The sequence below is a fragment of the Spermophilus citellus genome (genome assembly GCF_964194105.1).
Source record: "Spermophilus citellus genome assembly, chromosome: 7".
In the NCBI taxonomy this organism is placed as follows: domain Eukaryota; kingdom Metazoa; phylum Chordata; class Mammalia; order Rodentia; family Sciuridae; genus Spermophilus; species Spermophilus citellus.
The window spans coordinates 53414600-53442287 of NC_138188.1; the positions used below are offsets into that span (position 1 = coordinate 53414600).

Sequence of the window (27688 nt, forward strand, 5' to 3'; positions counted from 1 at the left end):
CTGTGTGAAAGCTCTTCCATTTTTCAAGGACTCTGTTGGCCTCAAGGTCACAAGATGCATGGAAATCCATCATGTTCCCTGAGAATGTACCCATTGCCATGTTCTGGGACACTGAAGGATATGCTTTGGTGAGAGTGAGGTCCTATGCTGCATCAGAAGAGGTAACAGAAGTTCCTTTAAAAGAGGTAGAGATAGTCCTAGCTTCCATATGTGTGCCTCCCCACAGCAGCTGCCCCATACCCCTGTCCCCACACAGGGGGTCCTTTAACAGTTGCCCTCTCCACACTAGATGCAGAGCTGCTGGTCACAGTCCACGGCTGATGAAAAGGAGGCAAGACATAGTGGTAAGGGAGGACTGCAGACCATGACCACTGCATGGAGCCTGGGCCACTGGGCAGAAGGTCCATGTCCAGTCTTGTCAAAAGATGATCATGCACTAGCCCAATGATGGACAACAGCCCCGCAGAACTCTCTGCCTTTTCTTCTGCAGAGCTTTAGGAAACCAGGCATTTCTGGCAGTAGGCCTGCCGCTTAGTAGCCAGTAGGGGCCGAAGGCCCCTTCTGGTAATCAAGTCATTTGTTTATGGAGACAATTGGTCCATTGAGGTCTGGGCTGGGCATGATCTTTAATCACTGTTTCCATTTGGCCTGTCCAGTTTTATCAGTGGGCTTTGCGAGCATCCAAGTGATAGTGGACAGTTCAGATCATAGTGCCACATGTGAAGGCTCTTGTCAAGATGCTCTGTCTCTGCCAGGGCCCAACAGCAAGCAAGGATTTGTCCTTCAAAGAGGCTTATCTGGTGACTGTCTCAGGAGAATGACATGTCCCAAATCCAACAGACTAGTGCACTCTAGTGGTAGTTCTCTGTGATTACAGATTCCACCCTGCATGGAAGCAGCACCTGTGATCCATCAGACCAGCAGCTCTAAGGGCTTGGAAGGCACTGTCTTGGCCAAGGATTGTGAAATGTCTCGCAAGGCCTTCTGATGGAAAGAGTGACCATCAATCATGGTGGCTTTGTGTGTCACCTTGACGAAGGTGCAAAGCAACCCTGGGAGCTATGTGCTGTCTCTACTTCCTGAAGGGGTCTGCCACCCCGGCCTCCATCTTATTATTGTGCACCACCAAGAACAACAAGCTTTGTCTGATGGTGTCTGGAATACTTCTCTGCTTTCCTGACCAGGCTCAGATTGCCCATCGTTGATTTCCATGCCCCGATGGCTTTTTGAGCCAAACTGAGCTACAGAGTGGGTCATCACATGGTGACAGAGTGGGTCATCACAAGTCCTGAATTAACAAACCAACATACAGTCATTCAGTCAGCACTACTTTTACTGAATAAGCCATTGGGGCTTGGGTGGCACAGATGGCAGACAGGCATGGACATATCCACTCAATTCCCAACGGTGAAGGGGTACATCCCCTCAAGTGGAGATGATGATGTTCTGCAGCTCAAGCCACGAAGATATCAATGGTTCTAATGCATTCCGCAATGGGAGCCCTGATCACTAGCACCCCAAGAGCCCTGCCCCACAGATCAAACATAATAGGTCACCACATTCTTCACTAAACCACCGAATATTGGCATTGTAATTCTTCCCTAAGGGAAGAAATATCATCATGTGGGTTCTGGTGTCCAAGAACCACAGGAAAGTCTTAATTCTCCTTTATCTTCATAGTAGCATAGGGGAGTTGGCCTCCAGTGGAGACCTGGAGGCTTTGGACTCACCCCTACCTACCCCATTCAGCCAAAGCCCTTGGTTCTCCAATGTCCTTTTGTCAAACAAGTCAGCCAGCCAGACTCTCTAGCCTTTCTCCATACCTGTTCTTTAGATAGTGTGTTTCCTTCCCTGTGAGACTGGCACATGTTCTCCTCTCAGATGCCTCAGAGACCTTCTTCATGCCTCTGATGCCTCTGATGCATCAGAATACTCCCTTCCCAAGCTCTCTGGTCCCAGTAAGGGATGGTCCTGTAAGTGTCCCTCACCAGGGAGCTAAGCCTTGCTCCTCACTGTTTCCATGTCCCACTCTCTGCCTAGCACATGCAGCCAGCTCATCATGTCCCTGAGGACATTAAGGCTGGCTTAACCCCATGCATCCCTCTCCCCCTACAAACCAGGCAGCTTCTGTGCTTCCGGGCTCATGTGACCACCCTGGGCTGTGTGTGGGGGTGTTACCTCTGCCTCTCAGGAAGCCTCATCTGTCAGACGGAGTCCTGCTCAGTGCTGGTTGGGTGAAGCTGGTTGCTGTGTCTGAGTGTGTAAGACATGCACACTCGGCTGCAGCGAGTTCCACCAAGCAGGTTTATTGCTCTCACACAGGGAGCAAGGGACACCAGAGGTGGGAAGTCATTGTAAACTCATTCCCCAGAGCTCCAGAGAGCTGCCTGGGAGGATGGCATCTGGATTCACAGGTCTTGTTTGTAATGCAGCTGAAGAGGTCCAGAAAGCAGCCCTCCGGGGTTATTCTGTTTCTAGGTGAGAATGGATCAGAGGCCAGGCTGCTCTGGCCAGGTCCTCCTGTCTCCAGAGGTTCATTCCCAGCACTGACATCTTGAGAAGGACAGTCAAGGGCTGTCTGGAGAACCGCCCTGCTCCCCACCACAGCCTACCGTCTATCAGGGTTTGCTCCTGTCCTATGGACTGTCCCTCTGCCTGTTGACTGTGTCCCTAGCTGTACAGAAGCTGGTTTTGATGCACTCCCGTCTTGTTTTGCTCTCATTGCTGATGTTTTGTGGCTGTATCCAGAAATTCATCGTCCAGGCTCCCAGCAAGAGGCTTCCCTCCCCTGGGCTTTCCTAGCATCTAACAAACTCCAACATCATTCACGACCCAAATTCCCACAGAACTAGCTGTGGAAGGCTGCACCCCAATAATGAGCGAACACCACACTCAATGATGAGGAGCTAGACGCTGTTCCTCCAAGATCAGGAACAAGACAGGAAACTCACTCTCACTGTCTCTCCTCAATATAGTACTCGGGGTCCTAGCCAGAAAACATGGGCCAGAAAAAGAAATAATGGGGCTGGCAAATTGGAAAAAAAAAAGTGGCAAAATTGCTTCTGTTTGCAAGTAATGTGATTTTACAGGCAGAAAACCTTCAAGACTTCACCAAATAACTGTTAGAATAAACAAATTAGCTAAGTTGCAGAATACAAAATCAACATACAAAAATTAGTTGTGTTTCTATATACTAACAACAAACTACCTAAAAATAAATCAAGAATATAACCCATTTACAATAACATCAAAAATTAAATGAAATAATTACGAATCAATTCAACCAAGAGGGTGAAAGTTTTGTGCACAGAAATGTTAAAATATTGATGAAAGAAATTGAAGATGAAATAAAAATTAAGATAGTTATGAAATAGAAAAATTAAAATTGTAAAAATGTCTATACTATTCAAAGGAACCCATAGATTCAACATCAGCTCTGTCAAACTTCCAATAACATTTTTTTACAGAAATTGAAACAATCCAAGAATTTATATGAAACCACAAAAGATGTGAAATAGCCAAAGCAATCATTTGCAAAAGGAACAAAACTAGAAGCATCAAGAAACCTGGTTTCAAAATATGCTTCAAGTCTATAGTGATCAGAACAGACAGGTCACCAGAAATAAATGTTCAATCTATGGTCGACTGATCTGCAACAAAAATGGTAACAGGGTACAATGGAGAAGGGACTGAGTTCAGTGATGCTTAGCAAACTGTGTCCACATGCACAAGAATGAAGCTAGGCCCTCGTCTCATACCACATAGAGGCACCATCTCAAGACTTAAGTTGAAACCTCAGAAGTGTAAAACTACTAGGGGGTGTTTAAAGTTTCATCTTTCAATCATGAAAAAAGTCAGCAGGTAATATGTTCAGAATAGCCTTTGCTCTGAGCCCTCAGGAACCAAGAGAGCACGTGATCTGTAAAGGGCTCTGGGCATCATTCAGCACAATTCTAAGGAACTTAAAGAAGAATCTGGGTCCTGTTCCTCCCACACATTTGTTCTTCTTCCTATAACTCCCAGTTGGCAAAGTCAGCCAGCTGTGCCATCCCAGTGCCTTCAACCTTAACTCAGAGAGTGGAAACGCATAATCCGGCATAGCTGATGACCGTTATGGACATTGCCTAGACTGCCCCTTACCTACAGCTGAATCTCTTCACCAGAGTTCCTTTATGTGGACAGTCTGTGTCTTGTAAATGGACATTTCAATTGCTCATTCGGTGGGATGTTTCAATGACTTGAATATAGAAACAGATTTCCATGTCTGATACATTCTAAAATTAGAGCCAGAAAACTTTCCATCCCAGAAGCATCCATATGATGATTTTTAATTTGTTATCTGGAAATTCCTGAGATTCTTAATGCTTGCCACTGATGTTGCCTAAAAAGTCTGTGATCGGGGAGTGGGGCTCACAGTGACAAGATCCAGCTAATGGGTACAGATACCCTGCATTTCCTGTCCCATGCCTGCAGTCCACCCTGGTGGCTGGGGACAGGTGGTTTACCACACACAGGAGATGATTCAACACTGCATAAGCCTAAAGGGAAACCCAGCAAGGACCACAGAACACTCCTAACAGCAGGGGGCAAATGATGTCACCTCGCCCTCCTCAGAGTCATGGTTCTACCTGGTCCAGGAGGGAGAGCAGGTGCTGCTTGCCCTAGAGTTACACAGAACACGTCCTTCAGTCTCTCCTTGCCAAAGTGCGTTGAAATGCTGACAACTCAGGAACCACACTAGATCCCCAGCACTGGTGTTTCCCCATAGGAGCTGCTGGAAGTCAGAAGAAGCCAGGAGCATTTTGGAGATATCAAGGCCCAGGACAAAGGGAAAAGTGAAAGAATGCATCGAAAGAACAGAGGTGGTTTTAAAGCACCACTGGCCGGTGTTGTCGTGAGCCACTGTGTCTTCCTCTGCAGAGGCCAGCTGTCCTGAAGCGGTAAGCAGAGGTGAGGCTCCCGTCTTGCCTGAAGTCGCTCACTGAAATCACACTGCTATACGACCTCCCCGGAGAAATGCTGCCAAGACCACTACCTGGCTCTTCATGCTGAGTCCTTAAAACCCCTTGGAAGATGAGGACTTCCCAGGAAGGGGCCTTTCACTGGACACCAATGGTTGGCCATGCCTGAACCCTGTAACCTTCTCACCAGGGGGCAAGGCAAACAGATGGCCAGCTCATTTCTTGTAATATTTTTTTATTGAATCCTAGTTTATTATTTCTACCATTTATAGCTATTATTTTCATTATTCATATAAAATTGGGTTCCACTTGGTTTCTTTCCCATAGCCATCAATTGAATCCACACAATGTTCCCCACAATGGGTCATGTATACTGGGATTCTGTATTCTCTGTTCTGTTTCACTGCCTGTTTGTTCTGGAAAGAACCAACACTGATTTGTTTATGTGACTTTATATTAGAACAATTAAAAAAATATTAAACAATTTTAAAAATTTACTATTCATCAGCTGTTATGTATTAATATGTAGTCAAATCCAATTTATAAAGAAACTTCACAGTTGTGATCTTATAATATTCAGTGTGTATCTTTCTTATCATAAGGAAGTGCATCAACCCAAGCCTATGGTAATCTAGGGGCTTCTTGACATTGGGACCATATTCCATTCCTTTCTTTACCCAATTCTTGAAGATACAGTTGGCAAGGGGCCCGGGATCTACCTGGCAGTGGTGTGTTTGCCAAGCATGCAAAAGGCCCTAGATCCAATATCCGTGCACCACCACCAAAAAAAAAAAAAAAGAAAAAGAAAAAGAAAAAAGAGGTGGTTAATGGGTTAATGTAAAGATTCACTTTCTATCTACCTGAGAGGTAGCTTCCTGCTACACATGAAGTCACATGCAAAGTCAGCTTCTTCTCCCATGTGACTCGAAAAGTTTAGCAGAAATTGCGTTAGGTCCTAACATTTGCTTCCCTCAACACCAGGCCAGGCAAAGGTAGTCAGCTGCATCTCCAGGCTCAGGAAGGGGCCTTCAGAGTGACCGAGGTACATGCTGCTTACAATGACACTCTGTGTTGACTCTTGCACTGTCTTTAAAAGACCTACTCTTTTTGGTGCATGTGTTTGTACCAGCATAAAAACTGTCAAAACTATTGCACAGAAAAAACTATGAATATGTCCACACCAACAGCTGTACAGAGATCTGCTGCCCTGCAATCCAGCATGATGTTCATGTGTCCTCCAGTTGGAGGATAGTGTGATCTTTACTGTGCTTGATGTTTTCCGACTTGTATTATAGGTTTTATTTTCATCTTCACTGTCTGTTTGCAGGTTATTTTCCTAAATGTTTTTGAAGTTTTCTTTTTTCTGTACTTTTTAAATTGTTTTATCCAACACACACACACAAAAGTATCTATACCATGGGTTAGACTTGAATTCGATTATATTTATGCTAATCTGAAGAGAAAGGAATGGTTTATGAAAGTATCTCTTCTACCTGAAAACATTTAATGTTTCCTATTCAGAGTTTTCATCTTGCAAGAAGACATTTCCCTTAAATGAGTTATGCCCTGTCCTAAATGTTTTGCCTCTTTATTTTTTCTTCTGCTAATAGAATATTTCTCATGCCATTTTTTACGTTTCTATTGCAAGAGCAGAGAAATACTATCTTTTAATACTGAATTTTCAAATAAACTCCATTGCCATAGTCTGTTGTTAGCTCACGTATGCTAAGCTCTGCAGCTGGTAAATAACAATACCATCAGCAAATAAGAAATGTTTTATTGTTATCTCCAAGTGTATGCACACAATATTGTTTTCCTTGTATTTCTACTTTTATGACAACTCTCATGTCCAGGCTAAATAGTAATGTTGCTGGGCATCCTTTTAGTTAGTTAATAGTGTTAGGCATCCTGAATTTAGTTAGCAATTTTCAGTGTTTCATTATTTTTGAAATACCTACTGTTGGAGATTTTCTATTAACTTTTCCTATTTAAGTTTTCACCATCTATTTTCCTTAAAGTTTTATTTTAATTAGGAATAATATGGATTTTACTTTTAAGTGTCTGGATGTATTTCCCGATTAAGACACCCTGGCATTTCTGGAATAAAACCTGCTTGGTCACAGAGTGACATTCTTTTAGCTTATGGTTGATTTCTCTTGATAAAATTTTATGTAGAATTTTTCATCTGTATTTATAATAGAACTTTGTTATAATCATTATTATACCTTGGTAACTTATGCTGAATTCATACAATAAATTGTATTGTCTTTCTAACTTTCTCAAAATTCTTCCATGAACACTTGCATAAACTGATTTTAAATGAGATAAAATTGGCTATGAACTTATCTGCTTCTGTGCATTTTTACACAGGCCATTGATCAAGTTTACAACCATTTTAGTGCTCAGTACACTACTAGGCTTTTTGGTTTTGTTTTTTCCAATGTAAGGTTCTTTATGACCCCTTTAAATCTCAAGTATTGACTACTCCCTCTATTTTTGAAATCGTCGAGATTTTTTTTAATCTTACACCTTTACAAACTTCTCTGTAACTATCAACATTTAAATGTTTGTTTGACTATTTGACAACTCTATAAAAATGTTACATAACTGATGTTCAATTATACACACTAACAGATCAATCATCTGAATGGGGACTGAACTAATAAAATTCATATTTAATTCCAACATTCTTGTTTTCCTTTTGACTTTCTGTGAATGTTTAATGTTTAAAGAATCTACTTCAAAATGTTTGCTTTATGAACTTGAAAGTGCCTCAGTGATCTTGCCCATTCTCCAAGCTTGGGGTTTTTTGAAAACTGAACCATTACAGAGAACCTTCAACAGAGTTTTGTGAATGAACTGAGAGGCCAGCATATGCAGGGAGGCTGCAGTTTGCCTACATGCTTCCTGGTGGACGATGCTTACAGAGCAGAAATTGAGCTATGAACTCAAGTGAGCAGATAGCACACACTACTGGCTCACATGATTTACATGACTGGTAGTTAATTCAGGCAAACGGATATTTTCTAGTTCTGGTTCAAAGTGAGCTAATCAATGTCACTTCTGTTTTAGAAATGAAACAAACAGAGTTTCTGCATAGCTGCTCACGTAACATGTGATGAAGCATAACAAAAAAACCTACTGGTCAATACTTTCTGGATGTAATGCACTTGCTTAGTATTTGAATTCCAGGGACGAGCCTTACATGGTGAAATCTGCTAAAGCTTATCTTTGGGATGACCAAAAAGCAAATAATTGAGATGCTGAAAATATTATATTAATAATAATGATGATGATGATACTGGGGAATAAGGCTTATCAACTTATGTGCCTGTACTAATGTGGCGATAATGAATCCTAGTGTTATTTACAAATAAAAAACACCAATGTAAAATTTTTAAACAATAACGTGTTTTGGAATTGGGTTATTAATAAAACTCACAAGATATGGTTACACTTACACAACACCGAATTTATTCATCCTTAAGAAAAAGCACAGAACAGGGGAAACACCACCTCGCAAACCGCAGCATCCCAGGGACGGCCAGAAAGCAGACCTTGCTCGTCGTGCCCCCTTGTGGCCGTGCATGGTGTCATGCAGTTGGCTTTGGCTGGCGTGGGAGGCCCAGCATCACTGGAAGGCAAAGGGGTCTGAAGATCTTCAGCTTAAATGTCCTGCTAGTTCCAAAGCCTCTGGGAGGTTGAAGGATTCATTCCGGAAATTCAGAAGAACGGAATAAGCAATTCCGACTGCCACGCGCAGTTGGCGAAGGAAGTTTCTGGATTCATTAACTGCACATAGCAATCCATGGAGTGAACTTCAGGGTTTAAGTTGCTAAAAAATTTGATTAAGGCTCAACCATTTAGGCTGTAGGGATGATCCACGGCCCAGGTTTTAACCTTTTCCTGCTATGAGCAAAAAAGCTTAGCATTAGGCAGACTGTATGAAATGAATGGGAAAAAAACTAACAGGTTATTGTCCAGTTAACACATGGACAATACCGAATTGGGGGGGGGGGGAATTCTGCAGTCAAGTGGACATCCTCTCTACACAAGGGCCACTGGGATTCTTCTGCCTTAAGCTCCCTCCACACACCACTAGCACCCTCACCGGTGCCCAGGAGCGGCCAGCCTGGCTCACCCACCCACACTCAGGGTTTGAACATCTGCTCGTGGTCCTTCCTCAGAGCTTATCGGGGTCAGTGATATTTCCTGGGAATAATAAGGTGAATGTCTTCACTTTATCAAGATCTAAGATTAGGCTGAAAGATACATGAGAGCCTTTCTTCCAGTTTCAATGTAGGTTTATCCCAAACTCATCCTTCTGTCTGTTAAACTCACAATATTTCACACCACAGCCCTCGATCATAACGCTGACTCACCAGCTCTGTGCACTGTTCAGACTTACAGATTTTCTTCTAACCAACTAATATACTTGTTCTGTATCCGATAGCCTAAACGTAAATGAAACGGTGACATTAAGAGTGACAGGGCTCCATGGAATCCGTCCTCTATGTGGTCGTGAGTGACCTGAACTCCGACCTTGCGCAGCCGGGTGACATAGATGATCCCGTCATCTCTCAGGATGTCATGCTCACAAGTGAGGATGTAGGTCAAGGGCAAGTTCTGCAGCTGAGAATCATCGGTTATCAGAGGTGACACCCTTCTGTCCATCAGAACTGGATATGAAGGGTCAAGCTTTCCAAGAACTGGCTCCTTGTACACGTGGTTCTTTTTATACTTCTCCGGAAGGAGGACACTCCAGTTAACAAACTTAAACAGATGCCTAGACTCTAAAGGCATGTGCTGGTTTTCCCTCATAACCTGGGGCAGAGCCTTATCTTTGGTCAAATACAGGCAGCCCAATTTAATTGCCAGGTCCCTGGACAGAATCGGCCCGTGTTTGTTTTCCTGGTGAGATGGCATGAAGGTATCAAGTAACTGTAAGCCAGGGTAAATTAAGGCTTGTGCCTTAATTTTATTTTTGAATTCTGGATCATTCTGCAGCTGAAAAAAAAAATATTAATGAATCAAAGACTTTCAAACTGCAGGAGCAGGAGGCAAATAAATTCATGAAACAAATTATAAATTATGGTTAGAAATATTATTCTGACAACATTCATACCCAATTTTGGAGGCATGAAAAGTTGCCATTCCAGTTTTATCAGTAAAGAAACCACACCCACAGAATCACATGCATGTACACACATGACAACGAACTATAAATGTAATTATGAGATTCTTAGAGAAGATGACAGGATATCTATGTTTAAAAACCTTTTTTTTCACTAAATTATGCTAAATGAAAAGAAATAATAAGCATAATGATAAAATACTAATGACTCACATGTTAATTCAAAAGGAAATATATCAGAGGAAAGGATAGTCCTGTATGCAATCACCTTCAGGACAAAGATCCTGCCATGTGATGGAAAGAGAGTAAGTTATGCCAATTTGAAGTTTGGGGAAAGATGTGGAACTCAATGTGCATGGCTGCTCTTTCCTGAGGTCTCAGCTGAGAGGTGGCTTCCTCTTCCTTCCTAGCCCTATGGGAGAGGACCTACGATCAACCTCCCAGGAGCAAATGCCTCAGCTGCCCACCAGCTTCCGCAGCTGGGTGGATGGATACCCTCTTTATTCTTTCCACTAATATTTAATTCCTTTATTCCTGATACTCTCTGAGCTGTCCTCATATCTGTGTACCTTTCTATCTGTGGTCTTTTTCTATCGTCCTATCTATTCATCATCCTTCCATTTTTACCATTATCTATATGGAAACATGAATATATTTATTTTATATTATATATTTATTTTATATTATATATTTATTTATATTCTATTTTTTAAATTTTATATATTTATTTATTTTTATGGGGGAAATTGACAGGGATTGAATCCAGGACCCTTTAGCAACTGATCCACATCCCCGGTCCTTATTTTTTATTTATTTTTTTATTTGGAGACAGGGTCTCGCTAAGTTGCTTCAGGCCTCAATAAGTTGCTGAGGCTGACTTTGAACTTGTTATCCTCCTGCCTCAGCCTCCCAAGCCACTGGGATTACAGGCATGTGCCACTGTGCCTGGTTTTTTTATATTCATTGGTGTCATATAGCCTATAAATTACATGTTTTTTGTGGGATTATATATATATATATATATATATATATAATATGTAGAAGATATATTTTATATATACAATGTATATATAGCAATGAGAAAAATTAAAGGATGAATGAATTAATTTAATTATTCATCCTTCTATTCTTCAAATAAGATAATGGCATTATCATCTTTGTGATCAGAAAAAAGTATTCGGAAAGCAGTATCAGGCATGTGACAAGCAGGCTCCTGCAATAACCCTTGGCTATTGAAGAAGCTGGCTTAGTCTCCCTGTCCAAGAGGAGGAACCAACCAGAAGGCTGGGGATCAAAGCAGCAGGGGTACTAAAGGGCATGGAGCCCGGGAGGCATGGAGAGCCCTGGAAACACAGTGGTCATGCAGTGTCACCCCTTGGGCAACCAATAAGGACCTGAGTGCAAGGGAAGGATCTGCTAGGCAGCAGTGTTATTACGCACAAAGTCAAAGGAGACTAGATAGGGAACATCCTAATCCCCCCTGCCCTTAGTGCAAAACTGCAATTGTCCTTGTCTCTATGGGACCTTTTAGTCACTCTGGATAGAAAGGGCTGATGCTGTTTCAGGACAGATCCTTCTTGTCTAGAAACCAGCCCCCAACTCCAGTCATAGTGCAGACCCTGTGCAGCTCAGAGTTGCTCCCTGCTGAACCAGCTCTTATCAGCCCCTGGCCGTGTTGCTCGATGGCCATATGACTTAGATACCCATCACACCTCCGGTTTCTGAACACGTCAATAAAGACGTGTTGTCCCCAGTGGGGCTGGCTTCAAGATTGTGTGGCAAGCACCGTTGAGGGCTGGTATTAAGGATTTATATTACTGAGAGTTTTATACTGGCTTTGTAATAGGAGGGGAAGGTTTCTAAACACATGAAAACACCTAGACAAAGGTGACATACACTCATGGTGCTCTAGAAATAATCTTCAAAAAGCTAAAATCACCCAAAGTGTTGCATGCAGAGTTCCCGCACGCAGCTTCGGGACCTGGGGATAACTTCCCAAGTGTCTCACCCCTCGACCCGCCCTCCACATGGCTCTGCTGGGGCCGGGTTCTCCCAGGAATCATCTGCCTTCTCCCAGTTGTTGGAAGCTCTTCTGCTGCTGAGGGCTTCCAGATGCAAGCAAGGACAGTTTTAGTCCATGGCCCAAATCTCATGCACTTCAACTGCTTGAAGCCACCTGGGTCTCTGAAGCTAAGGAGGCAGAGGGGCTCTGAGATGGGGCAGAGGAGCAGAATTAGGTGCATTTTCCTCTGGCCACCCTAACAAGAGGCCAAGAGATCATGGTGGCTCATGGTGGCTTTATTTTATTTCATTTTTATTTAAAGACTGTATACTAAAAGGTTTCTGCTATACTAACTTTGTTCCATTAAAAAATGGTTTTGAGGTTAAGATTGTGTGTTGAATTGAGTTTACTTTTCAGATATATTACCTAGGGTTGGTTATTGTTCCGCTGCACACAGACAGGGCTTAACCTGAGGGCCAGTTCCTCTTCTGTCTCGGTAGTCATGCTTTTGAATGAGCATGACACATGGCCTAACGTTATGTCATGACACCCTGCAGGGCTTAACACGCCAATTACCCAAATTCCTGGCAAACTTTACAATTTACGTAGGGAGAAAAACAAACTCCCTATCATATCACATGGTAGTTCCTAGACATTATTTGGTGTTCCCCCCTAAAATTAGTAATAAAAATAGAGCCTTATGCAGCATTATATTTCATCCTCTTGATGCCTTTAAAGTTTTATCTATCTGAAGATACAATCATGCGAAAAGGACAGAAAGTAGTTTGGGGGTGTGTATTTTAACATTTCACAGAGATTGCAGCTGAAATGACAGGTTCTCTTGGGTGGTGCTCATGGTGTGTGTGCTAGGAACATGCATGACATGGAAGACTTACCAGCTCAGTCACTGTTGTTGCCAACACACCCCCAGAACTGTCTCCTGAAATACAGATTCGGGTGGGATCCACTCCATAGTTTGCAAGAATGTCATCTTGAAAAAAGAACTTGACCACAAAAATGGCGTCTTCCAGGGAAACTGGGAACTGGTACTGAGGAGCTAGTCTGTAGCTGCAGAGGGGGAACCAAGGTAACAGGACACCCGTGGTTAGACTCTGTTCTCGGCAGTGTGTCCAGGCATCTCCATGGGACCCACAGGGCCAGTCAATCTGGGCCCAGTTGTGGACTGTCAATCTCACCACCCAGACCTGGGCTTGCTTCTAACTCCTGCTTAACATAAGAACAGATTTTGGGATGGGGGTTCTGAACTCCTGGTCTCACTGGGAGGGGTGGAGACGTCGTCCTGGTCTACACCCCACACTGTTACATGTGAGCTCTCAGCAGTGAATCTTTCCTGTGTGGGTTTCATGGAGACACGCTCTGGCTTCCGTCACTTTCTCAGTGTAGTTGATAACTCAAAAATTTTTAGAACCACTGATAGGAGCATGTAGAGATTTAGAAAACAAACAAACAAACACAGAAACCCTGAAAATAAATGATCTGTCAGCGTTGGGCATTAGAAATTTGTTTAGGTCAAATTAGCACGACCCATTTCATATCATGAACACTGTGCGAAAACTTGATTCAAAATCAAATATAAGAGAAGTATAGCAAGGGATGGTGCTTGGTCATCTTGAGTTCATTTGTAAGATCAATTATTACAGCATGTTTTAACATGTAGGTATCTGCCACACACTGTCTTCTATTACAGGAGCATAGCTCATTGGAATTTATTTTCTATTTCTAACTATAGTAGTAATCTTAATATTTATAAGAATTGGTGAATTATTTGCATGCCATGCCGAACACTTAGTATTGGCCAGATGGCCCTGGCAATTTTGTTATATTATTATCTGTGTCCAAAATACCCTAATTATAGTGTGATCTTAAAAAGTAACATATCAAAAATGTAGCTGCTACACTCAGCGTTCTTCAGGGTAAAGAACAGCAAATACCATCAGTCACTGATAGAATTCTTAAACCAGAATCAACATCTATCACCATTTGGAGTGTTTAAAATGATAAAGTGGTCTTTTAGTTTAAAATTATAGAAGGAAAGGGAGAATATTCTTCTTGCTGTTGTAAATTAGAAATAGCTCTGAACACACAGGGATCTTCTGGTTGCTACAGGGCAGTAGTGATGAGTGCTTCAGCACTGATTCTACTAGAACCTTCCAACCGACCCCCTCAGACCCCCAGGGAGCCAGGAAACCCCACTGTGTCCTTCCCATCCGCACCTCTATGTTGCACTATGATATGGGCAGCAGAGATGGAAAAGTTCCTCCTCAGATCAGGATTTCAGAGGACAGGGTGGGTCAGAAAGTGACCGACATTTGCTGGCCTTTCTGGAACATATCTGGAACTGTGGCAAAAGTTGTGGGGTGCTAAGCACCCTCATTTGGAGCATGCTTGAGACTCTCAGGGTCCTAGCATTCCCCACCTAAGGCTCCTCCAATCGGGAACATCTTTAAACTTCAGGTGTTTTTTTAATCAGCTCAAAAAACTCCCAAATGGGAAACGGGAAACTAAGTTCCCCTCCCAAGTCTCTGACCTGGGGATTAAACTGGGTCATCCTAGAACCTGAGTTTTACATTCCCAGGGGTTTTCACAGCTGTGCTAGCAAAGATGCTCCCCCGGGGTGCCCCTCAGAGGTCCCTCAAGGGCACAGTGAAGTGGAACTAAGCCCCTGCAAGGAGGCCTGGATATTATATTGTTCATAAAAATCCATGTAAACCCCAAGCCCAGACCAGGCACTCCTGAGGCCTGAGGGGCTGGCCCTGGACAGGACACTGTGCTGTGAGGCGAGGCCTGTGCTGGGGAGAACAATCGCTCTTACTCTGCTCCGACGACAACAGCACCGAGTTTGTTAGCCGTCCATCTGTTCGTGGAATCATAAGCCGACAGCTCTGAAAAGGAAGAAATTCAAGCGGGCAACCTGTGAACAAGAGCAATGGGCTCCTCCCCAGCTCGGGAAGTGTGGAAACACAGGCCAGGAGCAGGGGGTGGAGGATGGTCCCACGTCTGCTGCCATGTAGAAGGACACTGTCTGGGATCAAAACCCTCCTCATCCTCAACTCCTCAGTCATCCCTGAGCAAGTCCCAGAGGACGCCAGACTGTTCACCATGAAGGAGGAAACTGGACACAGCCCTTGGCTCAGGTGGCCTTTTGTCAGGACCCTTCTTTCAGGTTCTCTGTGATACACTCGTCAAGGGGTGCCATTCACCGAGGATGCCCAGGTCTATCATGCCTGCTGCGTTCTTCCCAGTGTCATCAGGAAACTGCCAGGAGGGGGTGTATATCTAACTCAAGGGCGTCCATTAACAGAGTTAAGTACACACTATTGGACCGTCCCAAGGTTGACTCCTGGCTTTCTCAGTACTTGCAGGAGAAGAAGAAAGCGTGTGCCTTGATCTATAACTGGCACACTCATGACCCTGGTGTCCCTGAAACTCTGACTGGAATCAGCCAGAACTCTCGGAATAACTTGAAGATAACATTAGATCCAGCATGAAAATTTTCATGGGTTCGGAGGTACAATCATAGCTCATTTTTTTCAGGAACTGCTAGTCAGTATCCTTTTTCTTTTCAATCAAGGGACATTAGTTGACCTAATTCCAGGTACACTTCTCAGGGCAATTAAAGAAAAGTGAGACTTTTCCTTTATCAAATTATCTGACACGTGAACACATTCATATTTGATTATCTTGTAGATAAATTTTAAGTTATCTTTCTGGATAGAAGTGATCATTTAAATTTTAGTCTAAATCAAGTGACAGGATATACCTGCTGTACTAATTCTTATGACAATTAATTATGGAATAAATCTAATTACTGTGTACTTAAAAGAATGGAAAGATTTAGAAGGTTGGGTAAAATCTGGAGATAAAAACCTACTAGAATTCAGTGTCAAATACTGACTCAGTATGAATTAACTCATTCAAAAGGCACTAACTGGGTGTTCACTGTGTAAAAGGCAAAGATGTGATAACTGCTATCAAACGGGAAAGGAAAATGTATTCATGGTGAGAAAAAGTGGATTCAGAGGCAAAGGCTCCTGAGAACCCAGAGTTCAGGGAAGCAAATGCAGTGAGTACAGTCAAAATAAAGTCTAGAGAGGAAGAGGGTAGGAAGTAAGGCACCCCAGGGAAATCAGAGTACGGCTGTCCAAGTTCGGGTGGTGCACTTAAGATTTCTTTGTCAACAAGTGGTGGATATTATCAAAGTTCAATAATAAGTTACATGGTCAGCTTCCCATATTACAAAGGTTTAATCCTGAAGAAGGTGACAGAGTCGAAGAACGAGGGTGAACCAGCAGAGAAAAAGCAACAGGAAGAAATCTGAATGATGAATTATGTCTTTTGGTTAAGACAGAAAAAGAGAAGAAATCTAGAGAGCAGAGTGGACAGAGCCGGTGACTGGACTTGGAGCTGAGGGACAGTGTGTGACCAGGCTCCTAGCTGTGTGTGGACACACATGAGCTAAGGAATCTGGGTTTTGTTGGTGGTGGTTTTCTGGGGGCTTCAGTGTCGTTATTTATTGGTTTTCTGAAATTCTTGGAAGGTAACGATGAGATGACCATTTCTGTTACGCTTGAATTCATGTTACATTAACCCCGTTTAAGTGTTTCTCACCCTGGGTTGACCACAAGCTCCCGCTGAGGCTGGCTGATCTATGGCTTCTTAGGTGCCTTGGCCTGGTCAGCAGTTGAATTTACTGATGTCAGGAATAATGTGATAGGTGAAGATGTGGAGCCAAAACTCAGCGGCAGGAGTGGGGGTGGGGGCAGGGACAGGAGGACAGTGTAGAGGACCACGTGAAAGCAGAGTCAAACCTGAGATGGAGGAATCCTGGGGAGCATGGGCACTACACAGGGCAAAGAAAGAACCCACGTGTTTGACAGAGGGAGAAGGAGGTGGACGTAAGGAAAGGAATTCTGTTACAGGGACCAAAGGAGTAGAGAGCCCTACAGAGGGGCAGGGGGCAGTGGCCATTTTCCAATGACAGCTTGAAGAACTCATCATAGAGGCGTCAGACCTGCAATGTATGCCCAGGAGCCCGAGAACAGGATGAGTGGTAGGCAGTGACCAGGGACCAGGAAGGACCGGGGGAGATGGCCAGATGGCGGGGTCCACCAAAGCACACACTGTCAGGTAGGAGAATGAAGAAGTGTTGATAAAATCCAATCCTGAAGTTGGAGAGAACAGGGTCCCAAGCCAAGTAGAGGATCAAAGTTTGCCAAAAGATTTTTTTAAAAGAAGCGTTTTCCTAAGTCATCATCAAAAAGAAGTGGATTACTGATGGCTATGGTGCTGATAACGTGAGATGGGCAGAGGTGAAGTGATGGGCACCGACTTGTGGACTCATACCTGGAGAGCTGATAGGGAAGGACCCGGGAGACTTGGAGAGCGCTAAGGGCTCAGAGGTCCTGGGGGTGAAGGGGTAACAGCATGTGAGAGACACTGCCCACCAGCAGTGCCACCCCATGCCATGCCTGTGGACCTGCCGCAGGGCCTGGGCCTCGTGACTGCCCCCACCACTGACGGGAGGACTCAGAAAACCACTTAACCTCTGTCTCTGTTACCTCACGTCTGAAACTGTGATCACAATACCTGACCCCAGGACGGGCTTACCTTGCGGTCATGGGCCACCCATCTGAGTACAGTAGCTTTCTTACATATTTTGAAATATCGACAGAAAACGAAGCCAAACTTCTGGATATAATAGTTAAGCTGCAGGTTCTCTGGGGACATGAGTCTTTTTCCTGGTTTCTGACATCTTCTAGGTACATAGTATAACACCCTTGTACCCTGTGACACGCAGTGACCTCCCAACATTCATCAATGGTCTAAACATGTGTGTGTGTGTGTGTGTGTGTGTGTGTGTGTGTGCGTGTGTGTGTGTTGGCAACTCCACAGCATTCCTTGGAATTATCTCCAAATATTAGATGGGTACACAGGTTTTAAGAGAAGAGCTGATTACTCACTTCTACTTCATGTTTTCATTTTGTGGCCAAATCAGATGTTAGATTCTGAGCTTCCACACTACTGGTGCCTGGGAGCCTCCAACCTGAACCCTGTGTCCACTGCTCAGAAGCCACTAGTTGTGTCATTTCTGAATTGACCTGACTCTGGATTCACCTGAGTTTTTCTGAGAGTGAATTCAGGTCCTTTGCTAATTTGTAATTTAAGACTCAAGGTGGCTATTTGAACTTCCCATTCCAGGCTATCAATGGAAGTATATTTGATGATAAAGTTTATAAAACCCAAATCTCATCTAATGATTTTAATTATTTTATTTGCCACACTGTGTATGAAGAAGTGTGAGTGAACCATGACTGATATAGTCCACAATGTCTCTGTAAAATGCATTCACATAGTCACAAAAATAAATGCTGCATAAACAAATGTTCTGTCAATCCTACATATAGACACAACATAGTTTAATATGAACACACAGTTTACACTAAGCCCAACCCACAGCCATATAAATAAAATGCACTTACTGCAAGTTCCCAAGACAAATGCACCACCGTGGAGAAAAATCACCGCTGGTCTCTGCTTTTCCGACTTCCTTTTTGGCAAGTACAGGCGTACCGGAATGTCTCCAAAGGCTGTATCGAGGACCGTAACGTTTTCATCTGAAATTGGTTTTGTAACATCCAGTCTCATTATTGTGAAAAACCATTCTTCGCACGTCATAAGTCCTATGCTTTCAAACAATGTACCCTATTAAGACAAAATGAAACAAAAATAGTAAGAATTATTCTGGAGAAGATGGCAGACCGGATCCAAGCAGCAGCCCCGACCCCTGCTAAGCCATGCAAGTAGAGCTGGCTGCAGAGGTAGACAACTGTCAGGGCTCTAAACTCAAGCTTGGACAGCTAGAGTCTTGGAGGCACATGGAGTTTGGTTACGGGGGCAGAAAATAAGAACAGAATTTTTTGGCCCTGAAACCTGACCAGGGTGGGGCCAAGGACAGGGGTAACAAAGAGAGAAAGACAAAGAGGGAAAGCCCCAGTTACTCCCTTATCCATAGTTACAAAGAGAAGCAAACCAAGTCAAATTGGGAGACAGTGACGGAGATCTCAAGGCTTAGTCCAAATTGTGGACTGAAAGTCATGCTGGGCAGGAGCCATTCTGTAGAGTCCTCAGCCAGCTGGTCTCCCTAGAGGAGACCAAATCACGCAGTTTCCCCCACCTTCAGGCAATGGACACTGGACCCCAGGCACAGGGATGAGAAAAAAAAAACCCAAGAGCTGCAGCCAGTGTGGAGGCTTCTGTGCCACAGACCAGAGAGAGGCTGCACCCACAGGTCCCACAGTTGTAGCCAGCTGGCCAGCCATTAGACACCACCACTACGAAGAAACCCTGGCAGGGGGACAGGTGCTCAGCACTCCCCAGCAGCCAGCGACAGCCCTAAGCCCTGCCCCCTGCACCCCCATACCCCACAGAAACAGCCAGCAGATGCAACACCCTCCAAACATGGGCCTTGAGGCTAACAAGCCTCAGCTGGTGAGCACACCATAGCAACCTGGAGTCAGGCATGGGGGGCACACCTGTCATCCCTGCAACTTAGGAGTATAGCGAGTCAGATGCCAGCAACAGCAACTGAGCAAGACTCTGCCTCAAATTTTTTAAAATTAAAAGGGCTCAGGGAGTAGCTCAGTGGCAGATGCTACTGTATTTAATCTCCAGTTCAGAGGTGAGGGAGAGGAAAGACAGAAAGAAAACTATAGCAACCAGGGACATAGTTCCTGTGCCTGGCATCTCTTAGAGGGGCCACAGCTGTGAGCCCCAGGGTCCAGTCCAATCACCTCTCCCTCAGGTGCATAGCCCACAGAAGGAAGTCCCTGAGGACAACTCCAAAGCAGCCAGCAAATAACTTCCTGCATCAATAGCAGGAGTACGGCCCACCAAGGGCTTACAGAGGAGCACCCCACAGACATCACTCACTGATCAGTGTGCAGCCTGCACACTCCAGAGGGGACACAGCCATACACCTCTCATGGGCCACTCAGTGCCACATTAACCAGGCCACAGCACCTCTACCTTAGACTGCCACACCCTGCACACCCTGAAGTGCACACGGGGAGCCCCTGATGCATCTAACCACCCTGGTACATGGAGCTTTTCACCAGAAGGCATACAAGACTGCACCCTCGAACAGGGAGTAACCCAGCTGCTCAGTCACAATTAGGACCTCTCTGACCCTCCAGAAAGCTAGGAGTACCTGGACATATCAAAGATCAAAAGGAGCCTTCTAGAATCACATCAGAGGTGAGCTGCTGTGCTCACTACTTCTACCCAGGAAAACTTAGAGGAAAAGCCAAGGAGCAGTGAACATCTTCTAAAGGTGCAATTCCTGATGAAATCCAGATCAGGAACTCATAAGAAATCTTCCCACCTCAGCAAAAAATATCAAATAGCTCTAATGTCAGTTTTGATCTCACAGCTATGACCTTTTGTATTGAATTGATAGATCTTCCTTTATTATTCAGTATTGCAGACCTCAACCCAATTATTTGTATTCCTTCTGATATTTTAAATAATTAACTGGAAACACCCTTCCTCTCTGCTTGCCTGTCTCAGGTTACACTTGCTCCTCTTAGCTCTTTTCCCTCTAGCATTACCTGCATCTTCCTCAAATACACTCCCACTTTTTTCTTGTTTTTTATCTTAGATTCCATTGCTTCTTTCAATATTTTCTTTTATATTTCTTTTGCTTCTTTGCCCATTGCTTCTCTTCTCCCCTTTCAGCCCCTATATAGTGTAATAATAATTTTACTCTATTTAATAAGTAATTTCTCAACCTATTGAAGAACATTACTACAATTTTATACTTGAATTAGAGGAATAATGGAGAACATTTTCAACAAGTTTTTCCACTCTGAGGTTTATCAGCACACGGCTTTGTTCTAAAGTGATTGCAGTTAATAGGATGTAGCATCTTGTCAGAAAGTGGTGCTGGATACTGGGCACAGGAAGGGCATCCTTTGGGAGAATCAATACTTGAATATTCACTCAACCTGGGGCACCTGAGAGAAAGAAGCTCACTAAAGAACAGCCACTTGCATAAAAGTAGAAGAGATCATCATCCCAGCATATTGATATTTACAAAAAAAAAAAATGAAAAAGCAAGGGAACAAGCTACCCCAGATATCCATCCCACAACAATTGATCCAATCACAGTGGAGGAAATGTTGGATAAAGAATTTAGAAAGTTCAAACCTAACACAGTTAGTGAGATAAAAGAATATGTAAGGAATGAACTTAGAATACAGGGAATAAAATATCATTTCAATAAAGAGATAGAAATTCTAGAAAACTAATAGAATTCCTGGAAATGAAAGACTCAATAAATCAAATTAAAAATTCAATTGGAAGCATTACCAATAGATGAGACCACATTGAAGATAGATTCTTAGGCCTCAAAGACAAATTATATGATTTTGAAAATAAAGCTGACAATAAATAAAAGATGATAAGATACCATAACAATATTCAAAAAATCTTGGAAAACATTGAGAAAAAAATCAAGGAGTCATTGACATAGGAGAAGGCACCAAAATGCAAACTAAAGGAATGCACAAGCTTTTCCATGAAATAATATCAGAAAAAAAATTTTCCAAGTGAGATGGAAATCCCACTGCAAGAATACAAGATATACAAGTATACAAGATAAAAAATAATCTTCTCTAAAACATATTATAATTATAATGTCTAACAAGGAAAGAATTTTAAAAGCTTCAAGAGTAAAACAACAGGTAACATTTAGAGGTAAGCCAATTAGACTACCTTCTGATATCTCAACCCAGGCCCTAAAAGCATTGGAATAATATATACCAAACCCTGAAAGATTTACAGCTACCAACCAAGATTGTTATATCCAGAAAAATTATCCTCCAGAATTTAAGATGAGAGAAAAAAAATCTTCCTTGATAAGAAATCATAACCACTAAGCCACTATTATAAAACATACTCAAGAAACAGTGAAATATTTTACTGAAAGACACACAAAAAAATAAACATCAAAGCCAGCCTATGGATGGATCCCACTCTAGAAGACTAGTCAATCAAAGAGCCATTAAGTCTAAAATAATATTATAAATAAATCAAAATGTAAAGAAATAAAAATCATCTCTATAATAACACTGAATATAAATGGTCTAAACTCACCAATCAAAAGTCAAAGATTGGCAGAATGGATTAAGAAAAAACAAGACCCATTCCTATGCTATTTACAAAGAAAGTCACCTTATAGGAGGGACATCTACAGGCTGAAGGTGAGAGGACAGAAAAAATATATATATACCATGTAAATGGAGACTAAAAGTAAGTACGAATCTCTACTTTCAAATCTGGCAAAGAATATTTCAGTTCATAATTAATCATAACATACAACCAGGTCCTTTCATACTGGTTAAGGGAATCATTCAACAAGATGTAATGATCGTGAATATTTATGACCCAAATGTTAGGGCATCTACACATATAAAGCAAATCCTACTCTATGTAAGTGGAGTAGGATATAGTAATACTGGGAGATTTCACACACTTCTCTCACTGGTAGATCTTCCAGACATAAACTAAGTAAAGATTCTTCAGGAAAGAAAAAAATAACAACAAAATACAATTAATCAAATGGACCTAATAGCCTTCTATAGCATATTTCACCCATCCACAACCAAATTCATTTTCTTTTCAGCTGCACATGCAACCTTCTCTAAAGTGGACCATATTTTAGGACACAATACAAGTCTTAGAAAATACAAAAAATAGAGATAATTCCTTGCATCATATAAGATCATAATGGAATAAAATTGGAAATCAATAATATAAAAAAAGAAAACATTTTAATACATGGAAATTTAATAATATGCTTTTGAATGAGAAATGGGGCATACAAGAAATTAGGAGAAAATTTCAAAAACTCTTAGAAAGAAACAGAACAGAGATACAATATATCAAAATATCTGGGGTAGTAATAAGGCAACTCTAAGAGGAAAGTTTGTATCATTGTCTGCATTTTTAAAAATCCACAGAAATATCTTAAATAAACAATTTAATATTATGCCTCAATACCCTAGAAAAGCAAAAACAAACTGATTCCAAAATCAGTAGAAGACAGGAAATAATTGAGATCACAGCCTAAATTAATAAAATTGAGAATAAAAAATACAAAGAATCAATGTAACAGAGTTGGTCCTTTGAAAAGATAAATGAAATTGATAAAAACCTTAGTCAAACTAACCAAAAGAGAGAAAATGCAAATCAACAACATCAGAGATGAAAAACGAGTCATAACTGACATTTCTGAAATCTAGAAAAACATTGGGAACTATTTTGAAATTGAATATTCTTTTTTTTTAATTATGTTATTAGATACAAAATATAAAAAGATATAATTCATGACATCAGTAACATTAAGGAAGAGATGAGGAATGTACACAAGTTTTGTATGTGGTTGAAGTTAAATTGCTATCAGTTTAAAATAGGTTATATAATCAGAAGGTGTTTTATGTAATCCTCATAGTAACTACAAAGAAAATACCTGTACCTTTTAATGAGGTCAAATAGAAGAGAAAGCATTTTCTCTAAAATAAGGGGAAAAGTGAGCATGTGCACTCTCTACACTCTTATTCAATATAGTTCCTAAAACTCTAACTCTCAGCAAGGGAAGGAAATTCAAGGGATACAAGTGGGGAAAAGGGAAGTCAAATTATCTCGGTGTGCTGATGACAGTATCCAACATCTAGAAGCCACCACAACTCCACCAGAAGACTTCTAGTGCTGATAAACAAAATTCTAAAAGTTGACAGGATACAAAATCAACATCAAATAATCAATAGCTCCCTACACTCCAATAATGAATCTGCTGAGGAAAAAATTAGGAAAACCATCCATTCACAAGACTCTCAGAAAAATAAAATATTTACTTAGAAGTAAGTCCCACCAAGGAGGTAAAAGAACACTGTAATGAAAAGTATAGAATGCTGAGGAAAGAAATTAAAGAAGACCTTGGAGGATGGAAAGATCTCCCATGTTCCAGGACACACAGAATTAATATTGTCAAAATGGACACTTTATAAAAAGTATTCTGTAGATTCACTGGGATACCCATCCAAATACCAATGTCAGTCTTCACAGGACTAGAAGAAAAAAATTCTGACATTCATATGGAAGAGTAGAAGACCCAAGTGGCCAAAGCAATACTGAGAAAGAAGAATGACATTTGTGGGATCAGGATCCCTGATCTGAAATTATACTACAGAGCTATAGCAGCAAAACAGCATGATACTGGTATCAACTAAGATATCAATGGAATAGAATAGAAGATACAGAGACAAACCCATGTAGACACAGTCATCCGATACCCAGTAAAGGAGCCAAAAATAGACATTGAAGGAAAGACAGCCTTTTAAACAAACATTGCTGGAAAAACTGGATATACTTGTGTAGAAGAATGAAAGTAGATCCCCCTCTTTCTCCCTGTACAAGAGTCACCTCACAGTGAATTAATGGCTAAGGAATTAGAACAGAAACTTTGTAACTTCTAGATGAAAACATAGTGTCAACAAGCCAGAACATTGGCACAGAGACCAACTTCCTTAACAAGACCGCCAAAACTCAAGAAATAAAGCCAAAAATTAATACGTGGAATGACATCAAGTTAAAAGGCTTCTGCACAGCAAAGGAAAGAAGAGCATGAAGAGAGAACCTACAGAATGTGTGTGTGTGTGTGTGGGGGGGGAATCCTTGCAATCCACTCCTATGACAGGGAAATAATATCCATAATACACAAAGAACTCAGAAAACCTGACACAAAAATCAAATAACCCAATCAATTAATGAGCAAAAGAACTAAACAGATATTTCTCAAAAGAAGAAATACAAATGGCCCACAAACATATTTTAAAACCTTCAACATTCCTAGCAATCAGGGAAATGAAAATCAAGGATGTGGGGGAAAAGGCACCCACATACATTGCTGGTGGGAGGGAGTGCAAATTGGTACAACCACTATGGAAAGCAATATGGAGATTCCTCAGAAAACTTGAAATGGGACCACCATTTGACCCAGTTATACCACTCCTTGAAATATACCCAAAGGACTTAAAATCAGCCACATCATGTTTTTTATAGCAGCTCAATTCACAATAGCTAAGCTATGGAACCAGCCTAGGTGCCCTTCAACAGATGAATGAAGAAAAAAATGTAGTCTATATATACAATGAAATATTACTCAGTCATAAAGAAAAATAAAATTCTGAGATTAGCCAGTAAATGGATGGAACTGGACAATATTTTCCTAAGTAAAATAAGCCAATCCCAAAAAAACAAAAGCTGAATATTCTCTCTGAGATGCAGATGCTAACACACAATAGGGGAGGGGAGAAGGAAGAATAGAAGTTCATTGTACTAGACAAAGGGGAATGAAGGGAAGGATGTGGGGATGGAAATAGGAAAGAGGAGAAGGAATCGGACATCACTCTCCTATATTCATAGATGAATACATGACTAATGACACTCCACAACAGGCATGACCACAAGAATGGAGTCCTGCGTTATACTCCATGTGCGTATAATTTGTCAAAATAACTCTACTGTCATGTATGTCTAAAAAGAACAAATACAAATAAAATAAACATCTAGCTGGTTTTAAAGCTCAGGCTGTTTCTCCTGCCTTACACTGTCTATAATTAGAATGGGTTGCTTCCAAGTACTAACTTTCTCCATGCTATTATATCAAGAACTGTGATGATAGTTTATCTGATGCGTGTTAATATTTTTATTTCTCCTGGTAATCACTTGAGTTATTGAGTCAGGATGATACCAAATGGCTCGCCCTTGAACATGGGCAAGCTGACTGACCACTACCAGAACCCTGCAAGCACTTCTCTGGCATTTCACCTCCTACGTAGGCACATGCAAAGAGGAACCAATGCATGAAATGGCTTCTATTTTATGTGTGCCCCATCATTTTATTTTGCATTTGAGAAAGAAAAGGTCATATTCTATCAGTTTTCAGAAGATGCACATACTGACCAGGAACAAGTATCGGTCACTTCACAGTCTAAAGATGCACAAGCAGCTTCTCTGTAGGGTGACATTGCTCATCTGCCTGTTCTCCTAGTGTCCAGTGAACAGAGTGGGAATCTTGAAATTAATAAGAAAGAGCACATTGTGTCCAGGACGGCTCAGTGACTTTGAACTTTCAGTAGGAGGCACGTTAGGAACAGAGCCCGAGAGCTCTGTGGTCTCTTCCGGCAGCACAGGGGGCATCCCTGTCCTTCTTTGCCACTCTGCTCTCTCTTCTCTGGTCATTTGTTCTCCATCACTGTCCTCTCTCTAAGCGTCCTACTCACTATCATTTGCATGCCCCCCGACGGCAGCGTATCCTGGGGTTGTGGCTCAGGGGTGTTTGCCTAGCTTATGTGAGGCCCTGGGTTCTAGTCTCAGCACCACATATAAATAAACAAAAGTAAAGGTCCATTGATAACTAAAAATTATTTTTTAAAAAAGTCAAATATACCAAACTATTTAAGTTTCTCAAATTTTCCATTTGGACAATATCATTTCTATAATTCTTATCACAATATATGGTCATGATCTTTAGATACAGATTCTTAACAAAAATTCTATCTCCCTCTGCTTCCTATGGAATCAAGCAAACATATTAATGATTACTTAAATTGAACATATTAATATTATTTGGTCAATTTATTCTAAAAGAAACCCAGTCTCTCTTTAAATTGCAACCTTAAAGAAAGTTCATATGGACCTAAGATGAGGCATCCCAATTCCCCAGGAAAAGCATTACCGTGAGTGAGATAATTTTCACGATAGCATCCAAGATCCTGACTTTCCAGCGCTCCTCAATGTTTTGGGGGATGGGTGTGTAGATGTAATAAGCAAAGAGAAGACAAGACAGTCCGAAGCACACAGCCTTGCACCCCATGGCACCCACTTCTGTAGAGTGACAATGTTATGTCACCCCATATATAGTGGGTACTGAATAATAGGACAAAGGTACATGGCAAACTCTCTCTCTCAATCAATAGGAACATTGCAGCAACAGGCTGAGCTCTGGTTCCAAGATCAGCAGTGAGTGTGGCAACTGCTTCTGCAGCTGCACTTGACCCTGAACCTGAATTCAGATAAGTTCTCGGGTGAGCATCCACGGCCAGCCACTCCAAACACTCGCAGCCAGCAGGAGCTCTTCCCTGTCCTGAGACATTAGTTAGCAGACTGCACCCGAATCCTCAGCAGAGCACAAGAGGAGACATGAAACCCATTTTTCTGATTATTCTTTTGTGAAGATTAATGACAAGAGTTAAAAAAAAAGCATAACCAGTTAGATCACACCTAATCAACCTCAAGCCATATGCCTAATGCACAGAGCATTAAGAGAATTAAATTCCACTGGGATTGGCTGAACATTGGGTACTGTGAGTCGAAGCTGCTGCTCTTGTCCAGATTCCAAAATTAATTTGCCCAGCCAAGAAACATTTTTGCAGTTTTACATTAAACTTGAAAAGTTTTTTGATCCACATAGCTATATCATCATGTGGGAAGTATATACTTATTCATTAA

The 27688-nt window shown here is 41.9% G+C and overlaps 1 protein-coding gene across 1 annotated transcript; it reads right to left on the reverse strand.

The window, feature by feature from the left end:
* Window positions 1–9365: 9365 nt before the first annotated feature.
* Window positions 9366–27053, reverse strand: AADACL2 (arylacetamide deacetylase like 2; the record flags this gene model as incomplete). Its single annotated transcript, XM_081301900.1, has 5 exons — window positions 9366–9968; window positions 12994–13165; window positions 14931–15000; window positions 18598–18820; window positions 26916–27053. 5 exons carry the CDS (start codon window positions 27051–27053, stop codon window positions 9366–9368), a joined length of 1206 nt encoding a protein of 401 aa, XP_081158026.1.
* Window positions 27054–27688: the final 635 nt, after the last annotated feature.